This window comes from Corythoichthys intestinalis, chromosome 11 (assembly GCF_030265065.1).
Source record: "Corythoichthys intestinalis isolate RoL2023-P3 chromosome 11, ASM3026506v1, whole genome shotgun sequence".
Classification (NCBI taxonomy): domain Eukaryota; kingdom Metazoa; phylum Chordata; class Actinopteri; order Syngnathiformes; family Syngnathidae; genus Corythoichthys; species Corythoichthys intestinalis.
Window position 1 is genome coordinate 23,045,001 of NC_080405.1, and position 23,649 is coordinate 23,068,649.

The following is a 23,649-nucleotide window of genomic DNA, read 5'->3' on the forward strand; positions in this document are numbered from 1 at the left end:
TATATTATATTATATTTATTTTGGGCTGTCAAACGATTACAATTTTTAATCGCGTTAATCACAGCTTAAAAATTCATTAATCGTAATTAATCGCAATTCAAACAATCTCTAAAATATGCCATATTTTTCCGTAAATTATTGTTGGTATGGAAAGATAAGACACAAGACTGATATGTACATTCAATATACTGTACATAAGTACTGTATTTGTTTATTATAACAATAAATCAACAAGATGGCATTAACATTATTAACTTTCTGTTAAAGTGATCCATGGATAGAAATACTTGTAGTTCTTAAAAGATAAATGTTAGTACAAGTTATAGAAATTTTATATTAAAACCCCTCTTAATGTTTTCGTTTTAATAAAATTTGTAAAATTTTCAATCAAAAAATAAATTAGTAGCTCACCATTGTTGATGTCAATAATTACACAATGCTCATGGTGCTGAAACCCATAAAATCAGTCGCGCCCAAGCGCCAGCAGAGGCTGACAAAACACCAAAAAACACAAGTAACAAATGGACATGACACTGTGCTGTCATTTTAATGTTTGAGTGGGGCATGTGCGTTAAATGCACCAAATATTTTAACGTGATTAATTAAAAAAAATAATTACCGCCCAATAACGCGACAATTTTGACAGCCCTATATATTATATTATATTATATTAAATTATTATTCATTCATTCATTCATTCATTTTCCATGCCGCTTTTTCATCACAAGGGTCGCGGAGGTGCTGGAGCCTATCTCAGCTGACTGGGCAGTATTATTATTATTTTTATTTTATTTACTTTTGTTCCGTGAAGAATTCAGAAAGGGTTATTTGATTGTGGCTTTCTGAAAAACAATAAATTTTTACATTTAGGCACTCCTGCAATCGTCACATTTTTTCTGTTACAAACTAACCTGGCCCCTCATCAGAGAAGGAAAAAGTTATGTGGCCCTCACAGGAAAAAGTTTGGGGACCCTTGGTCCACATCTTCAATCCTTGGTTCTCGCTCAGTAGTTATTGTCGCTTTTGAAAGCTAAGGTTTGAAAAAAAAATACATATATCCATCTTGCCTCTTCTCTCCTTGGGTGTTTATTTTGGGCCAAGCAAAGCAAGTGACCATCTCTAAGGTGCTAGTGTCATGATCTGTTTGAAAAATCATTTTGAGCCATTATAAAAGTGTTATTTTTGTTCATTTAATTCATTTTTGTTGTTTGTTTCATTGCTTTACAGCTTTTATAGACATTTTACCGGCAAAGTCCAAATTTTAATTTCAATTCTTTAAATTTAGTTTTAATTTAATTTTCAATTTTCGTATATTGGAAAGTCAATTATATGCAATGACATTTTAGGCCACCAGGGGGGTCTATGCTCCCGGGCCCCCCATAATCTCTGCGTATTGTTCCAACCCCATTGATAAAGCAATAAATTCCACTAATCAACCCTGAAAAGGCATGCATGTGAAGTCAAAAACCATTTTAGGTGACTCTCTCTTGAAGCTTATCAAGAGAATGGCAAGAGTGTACAAAAAAGTAAAGTAGGAAGTTAGTAAGTAAGTGTCCTATTGACCTGAGGACTAATCTCCTGCTGGTATAACTCTTAAAATCACTGAGGCACGCAAACCCCCTGACCACAATAAGGTGGTAATCCCTAAATGGGGGAAAGTGAACATTAAAATAAAATATCATCCATTCAGATTTTATAAACTAACAACATGACATATATACAATAGAATAGAACAGAACTTTATTGTCATTGTCAGCAAGAGCGTTGTCAACAACGAAATTTGATGTGGCACTCCAGTATAAAAATATGTATTAAAATAAAAAATAGAAAAAAATAATAGGAAAATAGATACTCTAGGGCTATAAGCAGGGGTGCACATCATTTTTTTGCCCAGGTTCTCAGAGGACCTGGAGATGTGACTTAGTCCTCATTGAGCTTGAGAGCCGACCCGCCTCATGCGTTAAATTTATGACAAGCTTTACTTAGAGCCAATTAACTTTAATTAATTATATTAACAATTAATGCTTGATTAACATCAACTGGAACAACAAAATTGCCATTACTTTGAAGTGAAATGTAAAGAAATAAACATAAAAGCACCAATTCAAAATAAAGGGCATTATGTGGCTCCCACATTAACTCCAAGCCTTTTTAAAAGTGGGATGTCCTCCTCATTAGACCTCACTGAACGTGCATGTTTAGCTTTGTAAAATGCGAGCAAAAACACGTTTGTCAGTGCATGTCGCTATTCATTACCTTTATTCCGCACTATTCCGCCACTTGTCTGACATCGATATTTTGCTTAATTGCCACATGCTCTGTTTTTTTCGTGCTTTTCAAAGTTTGGATGGCTGAAATTCTTTGACTCTACATAAAATGCGCTGCTCTTATCGGCGACATTGAGATTCTCACGGCACATTTTGTACCGCATTTCCGTGCGAGCATCATTTGCTTCTAGCCATGGTACCTCCTGTAGCCACTTTTCAGCAAAAGTCCTTTTTTTCGGTAGCTCCGGTGACGTCTCTGTCGTCTGTCTGTCTTTTGACGGGGGTGGGGGAACACGGAAGTAATTACTCAGTGTGGCCTGCCTCTTCGACATTTTAAGAAGTTATTTTCTCGTGTCCGCCGCAAATACAGTGGTCAGCCATCGGTACGCAAAAGCGTATGGAAGCCGTTGAGGGCCAGCGCATTTGTCTACGACCACTACACATGCGCGCGCATGCGGACCACTTATGTGCACCCCTGGCTATAAGTGAGTAATTATAGCTTGCTTGAACTGAATACTGTATGTGCAACACAGGAATACTGCAATACGGTCCTGAAGTTAGCAGCGTCATTTGTGCAAAACAAGAATAAAATTTGAATAAAACATTTCTATAAATACAAAAATTGACCGAGTAATGTGCAAGTTTACGGTATAGCGCAGGTTATAAACACCAGTTGAAGAGCGTTTATGGAGAGTTCAGTTTTTGTGCTTATTTAGGTGTAACCTGACAACTGAAAGGTAGGTAGTCTTATGAATAATAATGAAAAAAAAAAAAAAAACTTTTCAAACTAATTTGTAACACACAACAGATAGAGAACACAACATTTTTTCTTCTGCTTTTTCAAAGTCTTCCCGTTCCGTGGCCGCACTGAAACCTGACACCACGTTGTCTGGGGATGTCTAAAGTCATTTACAAACTAACAGTGATTGGATGTTTACTGGGGGCTGTGCACAGTTTACTGTGCGTGTGCGCTAACCATCCTGTGAATACTCACACAGCAGAGGCAAAGCGAGATGAGTGAGAACTGATACTAAATCGTCTTCATGTCCCTTTTTCGGATTTTTTTCCCCCACTACTGCAGATGAATCTGTCGATTTGTAATGTATTTTGTGAGTATATTAAAAATGTGCTTTCTTCTAAAATTTTGATATGAAGGGGCAAGACATTTACAGTGGGGCAAATAAGTATTTAGTCAACCACTAACTGTGCAAGTTCTCCCACTTGAAAATATTAGAGAGGCCTGTAATTGTCAACATGGTTAAACCTCAACCATGAGAGACCGAATGTGGAAAAAAAAAAACATATAATCACATTGTTTGATTTTTAAAGAATTTATTTGCAAATCATGGTGGAAAATAAGTGTTTGGTCAATACCTAAAGTTTATCTCAATGCTTTGTTATGTATCCTTTGTTGGCAATAACGGAGGCCAAACGTTTTCTATAACTCTTCACAAGCTTTTCACACACTGTTACTGGTATTTTGGCCCATTCCTCCATGCAGATCTCCTCTAGAGCAGTGATGTTTTGGGGCTGTCGTTGGGCAACACGGATCTTCAACTCCCTCCGCAGATTTTCTATGGGGTTACGACCTGGAGACTGGCTAGGCCACTCCAGGACCTTGAAATGCTTCCTACGAAGCCACTCCTTTGTTGCCCTGGCTGTGTGTTTGGGATCATTGTCATGCTGAAAGATCCAGCCACGTCTCATCTTCAATGCCCTTACTGATGAAAGGAGATTTTCACTCAAAATCTCTCGATATATGGCCCCATTCATTCTTTTCTTTACACAGATCAGTCGTCCTGGTCCCTTTGCAGAAAAACAGCCCCAAAGCATGATGTTTCCACCCCCATACTTCACAGTGGGTATGGTGCTATTCAGTATTCTTTTTCCTCCAAACAAGAGAACCCGTGTTTCTACCAAAAAGTTCTATTTTTGGTTTCACCTGACCATAACACATTCTCCCAGTCCTCTTCTGGATCATCCAAATGCTCCCTAGCGAACCGCAGACGGGCCTGGACGTGCACTTTCTTCAGCAGGGGGACACGTCTGGCTGTGCAGGATTTGAGTCCCTGGCGGCGCATTGTGTTACTGATAGTAGCCTTTGTTACTGTGGTCCCAGCTCTCTGCAGGTCATTCACTAGGTCCCCCCGTGTGGTTCTGGGACTTTTGGTCCCCGTTCTTATCATTTTGACGCCACAGGCTGAAGAGGAAGTTGAAAGTCATTGTTGCCCAACGACAGCCCTAAAACATCACTGCTCTAGAGGAGATCTGCATGGAGGAATGGGCCAAAATACCAGCAACAGTGTGTGACAAGCTTGTGAAGAGTTACAGAAAATGTTTGGCCTCCGTTTTTGCCAACAAAGGGTACATAAGAAAGTATTGAGATGAACTTTTGGTATTTACCAAATACTGTAATTATTTTCCACCATGATTTGCAAATAAATTCTTTAAAAATCAAACAATGTGATTTTCTGTTTTTTCTCCACATACTGTCACTCATGGTTGAGGTTTACCCATGTTGACAATTACAGACCTCTCTAATATTTTCAAGTGGGAGAACTTGCACAATTAGTGGTTGACTAAATACTTATTTGCCCCACTATATTTGAGGGAGCACTGCCCCCTCTTGCCCCTGAGTAGAGGGAGAGTCGGTTGGGACCTTTATTTGTGTTGCATTGAATGAGGTGTGTCCAAACATTTGGCCTGAACTGTATATGGCGGAAAACACTCAAGCAAATTTCAAAGTTGTCCTATTTGCATGTATGATACTTCATTGGAAAGCTTAAAATGTGTATTTTCTGGTGGAAGAAAAAATGAGCAGGAGGGCATTGTTTGACACCTGAAAAGTAGTTCAATCAGGAGAGTAAAAAAAATTGACATTTTTGAGACCTGGGATTTTTAAAAAATTTTTCTCTCTTAAAAAAGTTTTTGAACACCCATCCTAGTACACAATAAATAACATACACTTCAAGGAACATTTTGTAACAGAAACTTACCATAATATTTTAATTTTGCAAGCGGGGTTTTTAAATTATTTGTCGATTAAAATTAAAGAATGTGAATGCACTGTTGTACCTTTTGATTCATCGAGAAAGGTATTTGTGTTGTTTAAAATTAGGCTTTCTAGGTTAAAAACATTTGAGTGGATGCATTTAAACTCTTCTGCAGTTATTTCTGCTAACCGCTAGATGTAGATTTTGTCTGGGTGTAACAAATATTCAGTCTGAATCGATGTATCAATTGATTAGGCAGAATAGAATCAAAATTGACCCCCCCCCCCCCCCCCACAAATAAAAATGGATCAACATTGTCATCTTATAGTTCTGCCATTTAGTTAAAAAGAATTGTTTTCATTCAAATGATTAAAATGTTTAATCAAAAACATAGTGAAAAAAGTCTTCTCCTCAAGTCCCAAGACAAGTCTGACAAGTTTCAAGTCGAATAGCAATTCTTACACTATGGGTTTTGAGTCCTTTCGCCTCATTTTAATAAGAGTATAAATACTGTATATTAAATTTACACTGACCATGTATGCTTTTGAAATATATATTCATCAATGACACTATCTGTAGTATCTTTTTTTGCAAACTGGCATCTTGGTTGTCTACTTCGCTGGGTGTTCCGCAATTTGATTGGATGCTGTCAGACCAGAACAACGTAGATCTAACTTAGTTGGCTGCTGTGTCAACTTGCGCATGCGCAGCCATACGCGTACAGAGAGACTGAATGTTGGTTTTTAACGTGCAGTCATGTGAACAAATTTTGATACCCCATGAACTGTTCAGTTCTTTTTAAAGAAATTTTCACATATCAATGTCTGATCTTTTGTTTATCACTGGAAGTTAAAGTGATTTAATTGCAGGTAAACAACAAAAATTAACATTGTTTTACTCATTATAAAAGTTAGGACACCCTAGCACCTAATAGCCAGTGTTACGCCCTTTGGCTGAAATAACTTCAGTGAGACACTTTTTGTAGCCATCTGCCAGTCTTTGACATCGGTCTGAAGAAAGTTTGCCGCACTCCTCAATGCAGAATACTTTCAGCTGTGAGATGTTTGAGGGGTTTCTTGTATGTACAGCCAGTTTGAAGTCACCCCACAGAATCTCAATGGGATGAAGATTTGGGCTTTGACTCTCCAATTCTTCCTTTTCAGCCAGTCCTTAGTGGATTTACTGGTATGTTTTGGGTCATTGTCATGTTGCAGGGTCCACTTTCGCTTCAGCTTTAATTTCTTCCACAGATGATCTCACATGTTCCTCAAGCACCCTCGGATACACGATAGAATTCATTGTAGATTCTAGGATGGTGAGCTGGCGAGGTCATGCTGCAGCAAAGCATAGCCAAACCATAACACTTCCACCTCTATGCTTCACAGTTGGTATTAGGTTCTTTTCCTGGAATGCTGTATTGGTTTTACGCCAAACATGTAGTCTGTTCTGGTGTCCAAATAATTCAATTTTAGATTAATCTGTCCAAAGAACATTATTCCAGAAGTCCTGGTCTTTGTCTACATTCACTCTGGCAAACTTCAGTCTGGCCCTCGTGTCCATCTTGGAGAGTAAAGGTTTCCTCCTTGCACACCTCCCATGAAGGTTAAACTTGCGAATTCTTTCTGATTGTAGAGGCATGCACTTTCACATTAACGGTAGCAAAAGACTGCTGTTGCTCCTGTCATTATATTTCAGGGTTTTTGGAGACTTCTTTTAGCATCTTGCGGTCTGCTCTTGGGGTGAACTTGCTTGGACGGCCAGACCTGGACATGTTGGCAATTGTTTTGAATGTCCTCCCCTTGTAGAGTATTTTCTGGACAGTGGAATGGCTGATTTTATATTCTTTTCAGATCTTTTGAGACCCCTTACCATACTCACAAGCATCTACAATCTTCTTTGTGAAAGCCTCAGACAGCTCCTTTCATCTCACTATGGTGTTTTCTCTCACTTCAACAGTCTGACACTATTCAAAGTATTCTGCGTTGAGGAGTGGGGCAAACTTTCTTCAGACCGATGTCAGACTGGTAGATGGCTACAAAAAGCGTCACACTGAAGTTATTTCAGCCAAAGGGGGTAACATAAGCTATTAGGTCGTCGATTGTCCTAACTTTTTCCTCAGTTAGAATATGCATTTTTGTTGATATATTTGGTTTAATGAGTAAAACAATGTTAATTTTTGTTGGTTACCTGCAATTAAATCAATTTCTTTTCCAGAGATAAAGAAAAACAAGATCAGACATTGATATGTGAACATTTCTTAATAAAAAACAGAATAGTTCATGGGGTGTCCTAATTTTTTCACATGACTGTACATTTTAAATCTTTGTGTTTTGGTGAAAGAAGCAAGTCTTTCTCCAGCCAAAGTGAAGTCACGCGTCATTTTTGTAAAAGTCCAAGTTCAGTTGGAAGTAAATTTTGTTAAGTCGCGTCTAAAAACCATCAAATTCATGACTCTAGTCTGACCCAAGTCCAAGTCGTATGTCTTGAGTCCACACCTCCGTCAGTAACATTAACATTGCTTTGTATTTTTATGTTGCTTTACATGAAATGGAACTGATTGTGTTAAATGTTTACATTATATTAGATTAACCGAAGGCCCTTGAATTGAATCGAATAATGGCATACTTTGTAATATCGGCAAATACTGTATAGTTCTGCAAAGAATTGAAAGAAACAAGAACAACACGTCAATCAATTGCTTGAATTTTTGTCACTTGTTGCTAGGTGGTTTAAGACGGAAAAGACAGTGAGAGGCGGCACAACTTCACTTTTATTAGTAAAGCATAAACATTTTGGGGGTTCATGCAATATTAATTTCATATCAACGCTTCAGAATGAATCTGAGTGCTGACCCATTGAAATCTCATGAGGGACCATGACAGGATAGCGGGCGGCAGCGTGGACTTGAGGGTTCGCCCGCCATGACGTGCATATCATAAGTGCAACATGAAATATTCATGGGCGTCTTTCTCCATCAGATATTCTCTTCGGCCGCTCCACGGGTCCTGTGGGACTGTTGCGCTTTTTGCATTCCGCCAAGGAGGGAAAGTGTGATGGATGCGACTAAACGAGTGTGCGGAGGCAAACAAAGACAAATGAGAGGATTAAATTGTGTGTAGCATTGCTGATGTGTGTTACGCTGCTTTCATCTGGTTATTAGTATGTTTGTGCGTGTGTACATCAACTGCAGCGTGTTTGGCCTAAAAATTCTGTCGTATCACTTTTAACAGGACCCCAAGAGACTTGCAAATGTTTATGTTAAAACAAAATGCGTGATAATTAGTATGGGGAAAAAGTCTCTCAGGGATCATTTCTGCTACTGTTTGTTGTTGGTAATCCTTAAAATGCATGTTTGTGTATATTGTTTTTTCCTGAATAGTAATATGTAGTATTCCCACTCATATGCCAAGGTTGCTCTACTAGTGAGGACGAAGAGCATGCTGGTACATGAATTTCAAGCTGGATATTAAGGATATTGATTAAATGCTCATAGCTTCTCATCCACACAATGATTATCACCTCCATCACTCAACCAAAGACACGGCCACCGCTCAATGGAGGTGTTTGTATGCGTTCCACAGAACACAGCACAATACTTCAACTGGAAGGATAATGACTTTGTGCCACCTTAACTAAATTGTGTATTTGTAGAGACAAACAACGGGACTGCAGGAATAACACAGGCAAGGTGAGGCTGTGTGTTTAAATCATTTCGAGCAGGAGGGAAACCGAGTGTAAATACAGTATCACAGCCCGGTCGCGACAGGGTAAACTTTCTGTTAACTTGTTTTGTTGTACTCACAGTGACACAAAGCTCTCAACAGGAAAAGCTCATCTCGGGTTCTAAAGACAATCTTTTATTGAGAGATATTTGATGGTGCTTATATAGTGGACAGAAATCAGCTCTAGCCTTGGTGAGACAAATAGAGCATCATTCCTTAACAATTTTATTATTGTATAACCTGCTGCAGCTGAAATACAAAATTATACTTTGTATTATGCGCCTACTTAGTTTCACCCTTCCTTAGAGTGTCTTTACCAGATGCGTAATATGGCGACAGCTCATTAGTTTAGGGGCTAGTACTTCCGGTCTAAAACTTTTAATAATTTGACAGCGAGGGAAAATGTTGAAGAATAAGTCTTTTAAGCATTGAAACTAGACTATATTGCCTTCAGGCCAAGTGGACATCAGTATTCATTGTTGTGTGCAATTATGTAGCCTTTCATCATGTTACTAGTGATGAGTGTCATGGAAACATAAGAAAATAAGATTTCTGTATCAGGGGAGAGGCTAAGCAACCTCAATGTACGGAGAACAGTTGTGTCATTGCACACTAAATAAAGCATGTCATAGACTTCACTATCACTTGACGGGAAACTGGGCGCGGGGCCACTCCGTAAGGGGCCTATTTTCAAAAACTTTAAATTAAAATATTTTCAAAACCAAAACTGCTAGCGACCTAAAACCAAAACAGGCACCTCCCTCAGGCATGCATGAGTCTCCATGAGCAGCGGCATCAGAAAATTCAAAGTCGTTCCCTAATAAAATCCTGATTATTTTTTACAAAACCGTCAGGAATACGTGGGCAGGCAGGTGGTGTGTGGACCCAAATGCAGGGAAAGGGAAGCAAGGCACAATGGCGGTGCAAAAGGATTTGAATTAATGCCAACAAAAAACAAAGTACCAACAAAACGACTGGGGTATCCAGAAACTTTTAACAAACAAAAGTCAGGCTAACAAATCAACTGGGGGGGGGGGGGGGGGGGCGGGGCATGAACGTGGACAAGTACATTGACAATGACGCAACAAGGAGTGACAAGAAACTGGGTGCTTATATACACACACATGCAGACAAGCGGTAACGAGACAACGAGGAACAGCTGGGTAACACAGGAGGATGCAGATTAGAACATACACTAAGAGAAGGTACAACAGGTGAAATCAATGGGCAATCACAGGGACAAGTCACACTAGGAGAAAACCAACACAAACCCTAACAATGACAAACTTTAAATGAATATAAAATTCTCAGATTTTACGCTTGATGCACAAAAATCACCAAATGCAGAGATAATCACCTATGTTTTCTGGATCAATAGCAATATTTAACATAACATATTTAAGTTTTTGCCCAAAACAGCAACTTCAATTTTTTTAAATTTAGTGCAATTTTAATATAAGTTTTCAACAGCTAATACATCACTCAATTCTCACATCAGAAACTTAATCATTGAGGAAAGAATGAAGAATCATCTTACTTTTACTCACCAAATGCAAATTTTGTATTTTTCTATGTACAATTAAGACTTATTTAGGTTGAATTCTTGATGTCACCATTGCCTAAGCATGTCTTGGGGGCTATCTGGCCCCCGTCGTTTTTAGATTGAAATGTTACATAAAATAAAACCCGTAAAAGATTTTTTTTTTTTTTTTTTGTATGGACACAGGAATGTCTAAATTACTATTTTGCCAAAAACTGGCAGTTGGCCAAAATTTACATGATTATTTATAGATAAAGTTATGCTATTGTGTATGGGTACAAAATCCAGTATGGCGCCCATCACAAAAAAAAAACAGCTTTTTAAGTTGAAAAATGTTGTAAACAAAAGCGTAAAGAATTTCAATAGATATTAATGTAAAACAGTCTAGCTGCTTGGTGATAAGCAAAACTTTTCATTTTACATAAATGCTTCAAGCTAAAGTTATGCAAATTTTTTCCATTTTTTTTCACGTTTCAAAGTGCTATTGCATATAATTATTACCTTGAATCCTCGACCAAATCACTCTTGAGACACTCCTGCCTGCTTGTGTGCACTAAAACTTTCGTCCTGTTTCCACTTAAATCTGGAGTACTCGGCACGTGTTTGAGTTTATTGCAGTGAAAGCTACCACGACGCTCTGCCTGGCCCGGCCCCCTACAGGAAGCCGTGGCTCAATGTCTGTAGGAACTGTCTCGTCAACTGATTGCGAGATCTATGAGCATGTTAACCAACGATGGGGGTCTCGTTATTGCATGACAATGAGAGAGTGAGTTTCTATGCATTCCCCCGTGTGGTAGAACCCAGGGGGAAAAAAACCCACATTGGAAGAGAATCGATTTAAATTTATCAAAATGGGGGGCTAAGGAAACTGAAGAAGGGAACCGTATCCATTTAGTTTGTTTGGAATGGCTATGAACTACCTGCGCCAAGACCCTAACATCTTGGAAGAGCCTCTGGGAATTGACAGCCCTGGGGCTAGACTCGAACTCAGGGATGGAGACCAAAATGACTTCAGATGACTACTGTGTTGTCACGCAAACATGAGCTGGGGCAAGACACTGGACTTATTTTCAACACAGTAGGCCCATTGTAGATCAAACATTATGTTACTCGTTGTTTTCCAAAAGTAGTGTGTGATAGCAAAGCACCCCAACAATAATAAAAAAATTCAAACCAACCGATCATTCTACAAAATATAAAATAATTGACCATAGAACAACTAATCTAATTGTTCCCTACAGTGGTATGAAAAAGGATCTGAACATTATGGTATTTCTCACATTTCTGCATAAAATCACCATCAAATGTGATCTGATCTTTGTTAAAATCACACAAATGGAAAAACAGCGTCTGCTTTAACTCAAACCATCCAAACATTTATAGGTTTTCATATACTGATGAGGACAGTGTTGGGAGTTACGCCGGTATAAATAACGCCCTTATGTAACGGCGTTATTTTTTCAGTTAACGGGGTAATCTAAGCAATTACTTTTTCCGCCGTTACAACGCCATTACCGTTACTGACGGTCAAAAGCGGTGCGTTACTTACTCTGAATAAATTGAAGAAACTACCAACCGTGTCAAGTCGACTCTCTGCTCTGTTGATTTGTCATCCAAGACTTGGGGTGCGTTCAGGTTCGAGAATAGCGCACGTACTTCTGACTCCAAGCTGTTTGCCCCTGCTCATTCAATTAGACAATGCTTTCCAAAGTTTGGTAACGTTTCTGTGTTTGCTACACTTGATGCTAGCCTCGTTCGCATCTCCCACTGTCAGCCAGCAATAATTCTGCTTCCATCTTGAGGACGGCAGACGCTTTGTAGGTGACGTGAATTGTCGGGAAACGAGCCTACATGAATGCACCCCCTCGAGAGATGCGATGGAAGTAATTGTGATTGGCTGAGGGTTAGAGTCATGTGTCGTGGTAAGCCAATCAGAGCCGGTGATTTCACAAGCAAACCGGAGCAGCGCGTGCGGCAAACACACACACGCAAAACAGATGCACAGGGTCGGGATGGCAGAGCATTCGGAAGAAAAATTGTCCTTTAAGAGGTGGAGATACTATAGATAGACACTATTTCAGGTTTGTCGAAATTAAAGGAAAGAACCTGCATGTAATGTGTAATTTATGTCCCGGGGCAAAGCTTTTGTCGACATCTGTGGTAAGCAATTCAAATCTGCTGAAGCACCTAACAAGTTAACAACCTGTCTGTTCTTCTCTATTACACTGACTCGAATACTGCTCAGAAAATTTCAAATTCTTTGACATACAACAAGTTCTTTCTAAAGTAACGGAAATAGTTACTTTCCCTGGTAACTAGTTACTTTTACTATGGAGTAATTCAGTTACTAACTCAGTTACTTTTTGGGAGAAGTAGTGAGTAATGTAACTAATTACTTTTTCAAAGTATTGTGCCCAACACTGGATGAGGATAGTATGCAAACAATGATATAAGGTGGGAAAAATAAGTAAGTGAACCATCACATTTAATATTTTGTGTCCCTCCCCTTTGGCAGCAATAACTTCAACCAGACGCTTCCTGTAGCTGCAGATCATTCTGGCACATCGATCAGGACTAATCTTGGCCCACTTTTCTCGACAAAACTGCTGTACTTCAGTCAGATTCCTGGGATGTCTGGCATGAATCTCTGTATTTAGGTCATGCAACCGCATCTCAATGGGGTTCAAGTCTGGACTTTGACTTAGCCACTCCAGAACGTGTATTTTGTTCTTCTGAAACCATTCTGAAGTTGATTTACCTCTGTGTTTTTGATCATTGTCTTCTTGCAGCATCCATCCTCTTTTTAGATTCAACTGTCTGACACACGGCCTCAGGTTTTCCTGGAAAACATCCTGATAAACTTTTGAATTCATTCTTCCAATAATGATTGCAAGTTGTCAAGGCCCTGAGGCAGCAAAGCAGCCCCAAATTATGATGCTCCCTCCACCATGCTTCACGGTGGGGATTAGGTGTTGATGTTGGTATGCTGTTCCATTTCTCCTCCACACATGACGTTGTCTCTTACTCCCAAACAATTGCACTTTGGTTTAATCAGTCCACAAAATATTTTGCCAAAATGTCTGTGGCGTGTCCAAGTGCCTTTTTGCGAACATTAAACGAGCAACAATGTTTTTATAGATAGCAGTGGCTTCCACCTTGTAGTCCTCCCATGAAGACCATTCTTGGCAATTGTTTTACATATAGTTTATGTGTGCACAGATATTGGTCTGTGCCAGTGATTTCTGTAAGTTGTCAGCAGACACTCTAGGGTTCTTTTTTTTTTTTTTTTTTTTTTTTTACCTCTTTGAATATTCTGCGCTGAACTCTTAGCGTCAACTTTGGTGGACGGCAATTCCTTGGGAGAGCAGCAACAGTGCCAAACTCTCTCCATTAGTAGACATGTTTTCTGACTGTCGATTGATGAACAACCAGACATTTAGAGATGGTTTTGTATCCTTTCCCAACTTTATACAATCAACAGTCCTTGATCGCAGGTCTTCAGACAGCTATTTTAACCGAGCCATGATGCGCATTAGATAATAGTTCTCATCAAGACAATTCTTACCAGGTGTGTGTTTTATAGTGGGCCGGGCAGCTTTCAACTACTCATTAGTGATTGGACACACACCTGAATTAAATTGTTTGGTTAAAAATTATTTCAATTCCTCTTTAAGTCTCCTTAGGCAGAGGGTTCACTTACTTATTTTACCCCCTTCTGTCATTGTTTGCATGCTATTCTCATTAAAATATGAAAGCCTATTAATGTTTGGGTGGTTTTAGTTAAAGCAGACACTGTTTTTACATCTGTGTGATTTTGACCAAGATCAGATCACATTTGATGGTGATTTTATGCAGTATGTGAGAAATTCCAAAAGGTTCAGATACTTTTTCATACCACTGTACATTGCTCCTCTTAACTAGCTAGGAATGTGTGGATTTAATGTCAAACTTACCTTCATAGACCAAATGTCAATTAAATTTGACAGCTACATCTTGTACCCTACTTATTATTATTTATAATCATTAATAATGATGCAAATATTTTCAATTTAGGCTAGAATGAGCCTCAACTTGTTACTTAAAGGGTAAGATCCACTTTGTTATTGGGCTTACATTCCCACATTGATTATAGTCTCTGCTGGAGCTTGTGGAGGTGACATGAGATGGATTCTTTGCAGGAAGAGTTGTCAGGCCTGCATGCCAGTCCCCTCCTTATTGAGTCTTGTCAGGATCACTGAACCCCCTACCCTTCAGTGAATCAATCTGTTGGTTGTGATGACTCAGATAACACAGCAGATCTTTTTGTTCTCCTTCTTCATCACCTTCCTCACATCTTCCTCCTCCATCCTCCCTGCTCATCTGCCTCCTCCTATTCACCCCACCTCCCTTCCCACAGCTCATCCCATCATCTTTCCTCACTTGTGTGCTCGTCAATATGACTGATTACATCCCGCCTTCGTCTGATAGGGATGGGCAGCAACTAACCAGACAGATTTATTATTCACTGCCTCCTCTCGGTATTTCCACCCCTCTCATCATTCCCCTTCCAAAATCTCACGTTTTCCCATTACCCACCATTCACTCGTTCATTCCATCACCCAGCCAAGCAAACTTGCTCAATCCGGTTAAAAGGCCTGTTGTGTCACAGTTAATAAATGATGAGAAAAAGGTCCTCGGCTCAGTCAGCATGCCATATTGTCCACAATACCAAGACAAGAAGGAGGAGGACTTGTTGCTGTCATTAAGCAATCTTTCAGTAACCATAATCTTTTAATGAATTTGTCCATTTTTTTCTCAACACATTTGTTACAAGTACTGACAAACAGAATATGATACTTAGTTGGGAGTGATTTTGATGTTAATCTTTTTTTCGCTTATGTGACACCTCAAAAAAATAAGACTGCAAAAGGGGCTTTTGATTTCAGATGGTGCAGATTCAAACCCGAGAAACATGCCGTCATCTGCTTAAGATATACAGCATTGCAATATTACAATATGCAGGGATTAGGGGTGGGAACCTCTTGGTACCCCACGATACGATCCAATTTGCGATACAAAGCTCACGATAACGATGATCTCACGATATGGCGATACAACGATTATCGATACATTGATTAGGAAATCAATCCGGATATTCTACAAAACAACTAATACACTGAAAAACAAGCTATCTTCATCCTTCTGCTTTAAGTGTATCACAAGTAGGCGTCCAATCCATTTGAATGGGAGGGTGGCAGCGAATGAACCCCTCCCACTTCTACTGCCGTCAATGGCATCCAATGCCAGTCGACGAGGTACCGTATTTTCCGCACTATAAGGCGCATTGGAATATAAGGCGCACCTTTAATCAATGGCCTATTTCAGGGTTCACTAAATCCGGACCTCGGAGCCACTTTTCCTGTCGTGTTTTCCATGTCTCCTTCTTCCAACACACCCGAATCAAATAATCAAGTTCATTATTGGGCTTCTGGAGAGGTTGCTGATGACATAATCATTTTATTCAGGTGTGTGAGGGGAGAGAGACGTAGAAAACCCGACAAGATTGATGGCATTGAGGTCCAGATTTAGTGAACCCTGGCCTATTTGAAAACTGTTTTGATATGCATTATAAGGAGCAGTAGTAGTAGGTGTTGGGGTTGCATTATGCATCCACTAAATGAAGCTGCGTTAAAGGGAATGTCATGCCATGATTAACTAATATTGATCCATATATGTATATAAGGCACATCGGCTTTTGAGAAAAATTGCAGGCTTTTAAATGCACCTTATAGTGCGGAAAATACGGTAATTTGGGCCATTTCAGGTCATTACCAGTTGATTTCCAGTTACTTCCTGTTGATTTTGCATTTCAGGGTCACTTACTGCTGATTTTGGAACATTTTATGGGTCACTTCATGTTCTGTAACCCAAATTTAACAGTTCTGTAACCCACATTCAACAGGAAGTGACCCGGGAATCTCCCAAATGAATAAATAGGCAGTCATGCAAATACAACAGGAAGTGACCTGTAAATGCCCTAAAATGAACAGAAAGTGACCTGTAAATGCACCGAAAATCGGAAAGATTGACTGTTTCGAGGGAACATTCATTCACCCTTCGCAGTCTTAATGGAATGGACGTCGAGCGCCGTCAGTCCAGCCATAGAGTTAACTGAGACACTATTATGGTGAAAGATTTTGGTAGCAACTTGTTGGTTCCTTTTTTTTTTTTTTTAAACATCGACACCTTTTTAAAACGATATCTCGATTCTTGGCATGATTGTATCGATCCTTTTGGGGTGCAAAGTATCACAATATATCACCATTTCGATATTTTCTCCACCCCGAGCAGGGATCTGTTTAAGTTATCCATTAAAAGAAATCCTTAAATATCATTGTTATTAGAAGGAAATTCATATTTTGAGATGATTCGACTATATACAACAATTTGGCAAAGCGCAGATGACGAGAAATGAGAAACGAAAATATTTTAATCTGCCCTTTAGCTCCTCCCGTCATTATAGGGCTCCATCTGGGTGGTGACGTCGGTGAAGTAGGGATTTCAGAATTCGGCCCAACAGAGGAGGAAGCTTTTTTTAAGCGATTTAGTTCAAGTGTGGCTCTTTCAAGTAATATTGCCGATCCAGAGGAAGCCTGTGGCATACAGCCATATACAGTATGTTTGAGTCGTATTTGGAGGAGGAGAAAGATTCAGAACGACAACAAACATGAGGCTGATGACTAGAGCATACGGTAATATACCATAATTTTTTTTTCTCTCTACTCCAATATTGTTACAGGATATTCTTTGCATCTAAGTATTTTTCCGTCATTGCTAAATAAATTGTATGGCCATGAAAAATAAGTCTTGTGCTAAATGGAGTATGAAATATTAAAAATGCATTTATTATGGACGACAGGGCTAAATGACTACATAATGGTCAAAACTGCCGACTTCTTAAACCTCCCGAACGGTATTTTTTACCTAAGGAGTTAGTCCGGCTCTTGTCATTTACCTGCGGGGACTCTGAGACAAGGAAAGAGTGTAAACAAAAGGGGAAGGTGAGAGCTATACTACATGCTAACCCGAACCGAGCGGCTCTTCCTCGCCTTTCGAAAGCGAAAAATCACACAAAACTACCCCGACTCATGTCACACACGGCGGCCGGGGTGATAGCCTTCACCGATCGGCCAGCCCTCAGCAGCGAGCAAGTTTCGGCTAGTATTTTCCCTGCAGCGGCCCTGTCAGGAGTGCTCGTCGCTTGGGATGCAGCTGGGGAATGAATGCTGAAAATGGCGCTTTCTTGGTGGACAAACCGGCCGACGTCGGAGCGGGGAGCTCCCTGAGTCCAAGGCGAGGATAGTGCTCTCTCGGCGAGAGCGCGTGGCTGCAAGAGCACGGGCACTCATCGGCCGGTGACCATGGTGTGCGACAAGCCGCTGGTCGTAGGCCGCTCCCGCCTTTTCGGTGGACAGGGACCATTGTCATCCACAAAATGCAAGCGACCTCCTTATTAAAACATGTGCCATGAGCCCAGTATTTGACATAATATAAAACATGTAGCTTACTTACTTTCTCGTCGGTCCAGTGGTCCCATGGTTGTCAGACTTGTTTTGCCCGTTCTTTGCGGTGAACAAGATCTTTTTGAAACCCCAAAAGGCTCATACGCCTCACCTTGGTGCAGCAACAAAATCCTGCAGCACATTGGCGTGATGGAAAAAATAAACACATTAATGCGCAAAATCAGCTGAATCCGCTGTCCTTCTGCATACTATGTCTGTAATGGCTGTAAAGTGAAGATGATCTCTACCACTGACGTCACATTTGCCTTCTTCCTCAAAACACTCTGGCCGGAAGTTACTCATTTTCATGGCGCGGGATTAAAAAAATTGAATAAATATACTGTATCGATCGCTTCCACACACATCCAAGCAGTCCATTTCATTTAGGAGCATAAAATAGTGCATTAAAAATGAACTAAACATTCTTTTTGCTGTCAAAGGCCCTTCAAAGTGTTTGCAAATCTCTAAGCTTGCCAAGACCCATTAGCTACCCACAGACAAGTTCAAGAAGTTATCAGATCATATTATTACCGTAAATATTGTTAGTTTACGGTAAAGTTTTGAACTACTAATGTGCTGTGCTTGTGCTGTTTCACCAGTCAGTAAAATGACATTTCTGTATCTGTACACGAGCTCTGTTTTCTTGTATTCTTCTATTTATTGGTGCTAAAATTAGGGTGTGCGTTATACACGGGTACAATAATTTCCCTGAGATTTTACAAGTAAATTTGGGGTGTGCGTTACACACGGGTGCGCCTTATATTTGGGAAATTACGGTAGTTGGTGGCAGTAAACGGTTGGATTAAAGTTTTAAAAAAAAAAATGTAGTTGAATAAAAGTTGTACATGAGTGTACTTGATATATTTTTTAAAATAAATAAAACTTTGGAAGTTTTTATTTTTTAAGTTATAAATGACTACTGAATACGAAGATTGGGAAAAAAACATATATTTGAGGGATTGAATGGGTACTTTTACAGAATTATCTGTACTTTTACTGAAGTTCTGAATGTGGCCACCTCAGAATTCTTCACAATTGCTTCATCAAGCTGCCACAATACGAAGTAATTACATTTCATTCTTTTGTCTGCACCAGTGAATAGCATGAAATTATTGATTCAGTGCGTCAGAAGATGAATGCATTTCCCTTTCAAAGCAGCTGTGATCGCACTGTCACCCCAATGAAATGTTTTGTGTGACGCCTAAGGCCGTCAGAACTTTCTATTGAACTTTTGTCAAATTTCAACTATCTTCTGAAAGTGCCTACATTTGTGAATTGAAGGGTCTGCAACAGATCCTTTGAGGGCTTCTAAAAACAGATCTTAAAGCATTTATGCATTTAACCTTCATTCTTTTGATAGATGCTACATTAGTGTGTAGTGGAAGAAAACCATCTAAACAATAGTGCGCCAATAATAAACTAATAAAAAAGTCGATATACTGTTGCTGTCCAATAAGTAACATGTATTTTTTTTTCATTGTATCTAAAACACTTCAAAAATATATATTAGGGATGTCCCAATTGCATATTTTTGCACCTAAGTCCAAACTACCTGATTTTGAGAATCTGCCAATACCGAGTCTACTGTTTACAGTACTTCGTTTTCTGTTTCCTTATAAGAATACATTATAATTCAATTAATTCGTTCCACAGCCCGAAAACATACACTAAATCCTTAATAAAAATTGCTCGTATGATTGCAAATAGCAAGTACACAGAGGAAAACAAATAAATTATAAAAATCGCAATAATAATAATAGTAATAAAAGTATTAATAATAGCCAGGGGTGAAAGTGGGCCAGAACAGTCAGGAACACAGTTCCGGTATAAGATTCGGGGCCAGAATGCAGTTCCGGTAGTGGTTAAGTGTTATAACAACAAGCATAATGAAGTTCTTGTGTAGCACTAGTCATCAGTTTCCTCCAATATTTATTATTTAATTTATTCCACCGACGGCATGGAGGTTTCCCCAACTGCTGTAGTTTTCTGAGTCTGACGATGACGAGTCACGTCAATGTGCGTTAACAAGTGAAGGCTTATTTATCGTATTTTATTTGCTCTGATGAGGAGGTTCAGAACATCTTAGCTGTCAATGTGCACTTTGGACCTATATTTGTTCATTTATGATAGGCCACTTATTCATTTCCTTATGATTTAAAAAAGTCAATGTTTGCACGATCTTCAAAATATATTCCATATCACTCAGCATAATATAAGTCATTTGTATTTGTTTTTCTGAATGTATGTTACTTATATCTTTATTACATATATAAAAATGTAAATGTTTACATTACCTTCAATTTTAATATACATCCTATGTTCTTAAGTGGTTAAAATTGAGGTTTGGCATTTAGTATGTGAGGAAATGAGGGAAAATAAAAATTAGGAGATGGAGGTTGGAGGTATTGCATTTTTGTTAATGTTTATTTTGCAAATCATTGGAAAAATACAATTTTGAATGAAAGTTGGTTCTGTATGTGTAATAACTGTGCTAAAACAGTATTCTTTGCATTTCAGTAGTTTAAGAGGTTTGACCCCCCCCCCCTCAAAAAAGAAAGAAAAACAAAAAAAATAAAATTTCTGCCTCTGTGGCGACCTTCACGTTGGGGAGTTCAGGCAAGAAATTCTAGCCACTTTCACCCCTGATAATAGCTGTTATAATGTAACAAATCGGGTTCTAATATTGGGGATGTGTTTCGCGTGGTGTACCTGAACGCACCGCGTGGCTGAGTAAGAGAGGTACTTTAGAGTTTTTACTTTTACTTTTCATGTTCTATTATTGGCAAACTAGGGGTCAGCTGCAGCAGAAAGTAGGCGTGTTGTGTTGCACAAGTTAAATGAGTAATAACCTGACAAAGATGGCGATTTTTTTGTGATGTTACCACATTAATAATCGTCACCATAATTTATAAAGACTGGCAAACGGAGGTCGGAGGAGGACCATTGAGATCGTAGACATTCTACGGCTGTATTATCGAGCCATTTCACAGATACTTACACCATGCTCATATGTTTCTGTCTTTTCCATCTTCATTTCACTAGTCAGCGTCACCTTTTTACTTTTTTTTTTACCACCTGCACTAACATTCTTGGAACCCATGTTGATTTCTCTCACAAAAAAATCCACCGTGCGTCCGTCTTGGAGGAAATCAAAGAAACTGCGGCGCTGTCATAAATCATCGTATTTCGAGCATGTTGTCGGATGTAGAAACAAATAGGGAGTCAAATTTTACGTCAGATGTCCAAAAGATCGTGTGTCGAAGCGATAGTATAGTATGTTGAGGCACCACTGTACTAGTATGTTTTTTAAAATGAAAACACGATCCTTCACACCCAGTTCCGTTCCTCTGAAAAATGGCCCGATAGGCCCGATTTCAGATCAGGTGATCGGATTGGGGACATCCTTAATTTATATATTGTATCTTTGTTGGATAAAAAAACAACATGAAAATTTGGATTTAAATTGTTTCCATTAAACAGCTAAAATACAATATATCAAATTTATGTTTGGTGAAATATCTGCTGCATGCACAAGAAGACAGCACGTTGCGGTAATAGCATACCGCACGAATGCTATTTTTAGACCGTGACGTTGCATCGTAAAGCGGAAGTGGGACATTATAGACCCGCCTTCACATACAAACCATTATATTTCTGCTAGTATTCTCCGGTAATCTTTCAAAAACGAACATGCCGATCAAACTAGAAACGATTCTAGACATTACGGCCGTCCACATATGAAAGATGTTTTCTTCATACGGTTCCCGAAACCAAAGACTCAAATGAAAAAATGTGAACAAAGAATCGGCTTGTGCAGACGTCCGAAAGGCCAGTTTAATCCCAGCAAGGTTAAGTCATTCACCTACAAATGACAATCCCGACCCACTGCCTGCCACAGCATCAGCCGAAGAGTTAAGCCATTTTGATTTTTTTTACTTACCTTTTAGCGTAGCGTTTTGCCATATCTGACTGCCACTGTTGTTACCTTTTCTGTTGTGAAGAAACAACTTTAGTAAGGGGGAAGTGTAAATAAATTAGGGCTGTCAAACGATGAAAATTTTTAATCGAGTTAATTACAGCTTAAAAATTAATTAATCGTAATTAATCGCAATTCAAACACTCTATAAAATATGCCACATTTTTCTGTAAATTATTTTTGGAATGGAAAGACACAAGACTCATATATACATTCAACATATGGTACATAAGTACTGTATTTGTTTTTTAAGACAATAAATCAACAAGATGGCATTAACATTATTAACATTCTCTTAAAGCGATCAATGGATAGAAAGACTTGTAGTTCTTAAAAGATAAATGTTAGTACAAGTTATATAAATTTTCTATTAAAACCCCTCTTAATGTTTTTGTTTTATTAAAATTTGTAAAAATTTTCAATCCAAAAATAAACTAGTAGCTCGCCATTGCTGATGTCAATAATTACACCATGCTCACTCATTGTGCTGAAGCTCATAAAATCATTTGGACCCAAGTGCCAGCAAAGGGCGCCAACCACCAAAAAACAAGTAAGAAGCGGACATTTACACTGCTGTCATTTTCATCTGTTTGAGCGGGGCATGTGCGTTAATTTCGTCAAATATTTTAACGTGCTTAATTTAAAAAATTAATACTGCCCGTTAACGCGATAATTTTGACAGCCCTAAAATAAATTAATAGAATTAAGATTTGTTATTGATGAAAAAATTAAGTGTTCGTTGGCTGTCACTAAGTAGAATTGGCGGTCACTACACAAAACTGACAATATGAATTACCCCCAAGAATGGTCAGAGACGTAAAACACGCTGTCACTAAGTAGAATTGGCGGTCGCTACACAAAACTGACAATGAGAATTAACCCCAAGAATGGGTAGATACGTAAAACAACTGGAGGATATAATATATAAGAAAGACAGGGCATATGGGGGTAAAGGATAGGTTGTTGAAACAGGAGAACGTCATTGTCAGTGGCCTAAGGAGAAAGGTGTGGATCAGCTCGGCTCTTTTTCAGTCCTCGACACTCAAGCCATCTCTTTCACATCTTTACCAGCTACTTTGGCACCAGGGACATCATTTTTGGACAGAATTGGTAGGTTTAGCTCTGTAAACATCTCCTTCGTACACTATTTCCATTCATTTACTATTGGGGACAAACGGTCGCGTGTCCCCTCTTAGCAACAGTTGCTAACTTCATGAATATTAATAAGCGGAAGTGACGTGTAGCGTGCGGTACGTTATTCAGTGGTTTGACGGTGAAGTGCTGTTTTCAGGAGTTAAAAATAATTAAATCATTCATTCTTTGATTTCATTTTTCCTATGAGAGCTTCGCTTTCACTCCAGGAGTTGAAGTAGTTGGGTTTCGTACCAACCACCTAGCTTTGCCCTTGGTCGTCATGGTAACAACAGTTGCGCTCGCCATTGTTTTAGTCACATGACTTGATTTTAGTTAGACTTAAGATGTAGGACTTCCAATGTTAAAGGATATAAAAAATGACCTTCTTTGACTTGATATTAATGAGAACTAGGGCTGTCAAAATTATCGCGTTAACGGGCGTTAATTAATTTTTAAAAAATCAATCACGTTAAAAT

General features: G+C 39.0%; 1 protein-coding gene across 2 annotated transcripts in view; it reads left to right on the forward strand.

Moving 5' to 3' along the window:
• The window catches only part of kcnip1a (Kv channel interacting protein 1 a), a 115,363-nt gene that overhangs the window by 20,120 nt on the left and 71,594 nt on the right, over positions 1-23,649 (forward strand). Inside the window, exon 3 of one of the 2 annotated variants that reach the window (XM_057850283.1) lies at positions 8,239-8,771. The exons of the other annotated variant lie outside the window; for it this stretch is intronic. Coding sequence (XP_057706266.1) covers positions 8,239-8,327 — 89 coding nt within the window. The 3' untranslated portion in view covers positions 8,328-8,771. Of the gene's footprint in view, positions 1-8,238; positions 8,772-23,649 lie in introns of those variants that run through there. 2 annotated transcript variants of the gene reach the window in all.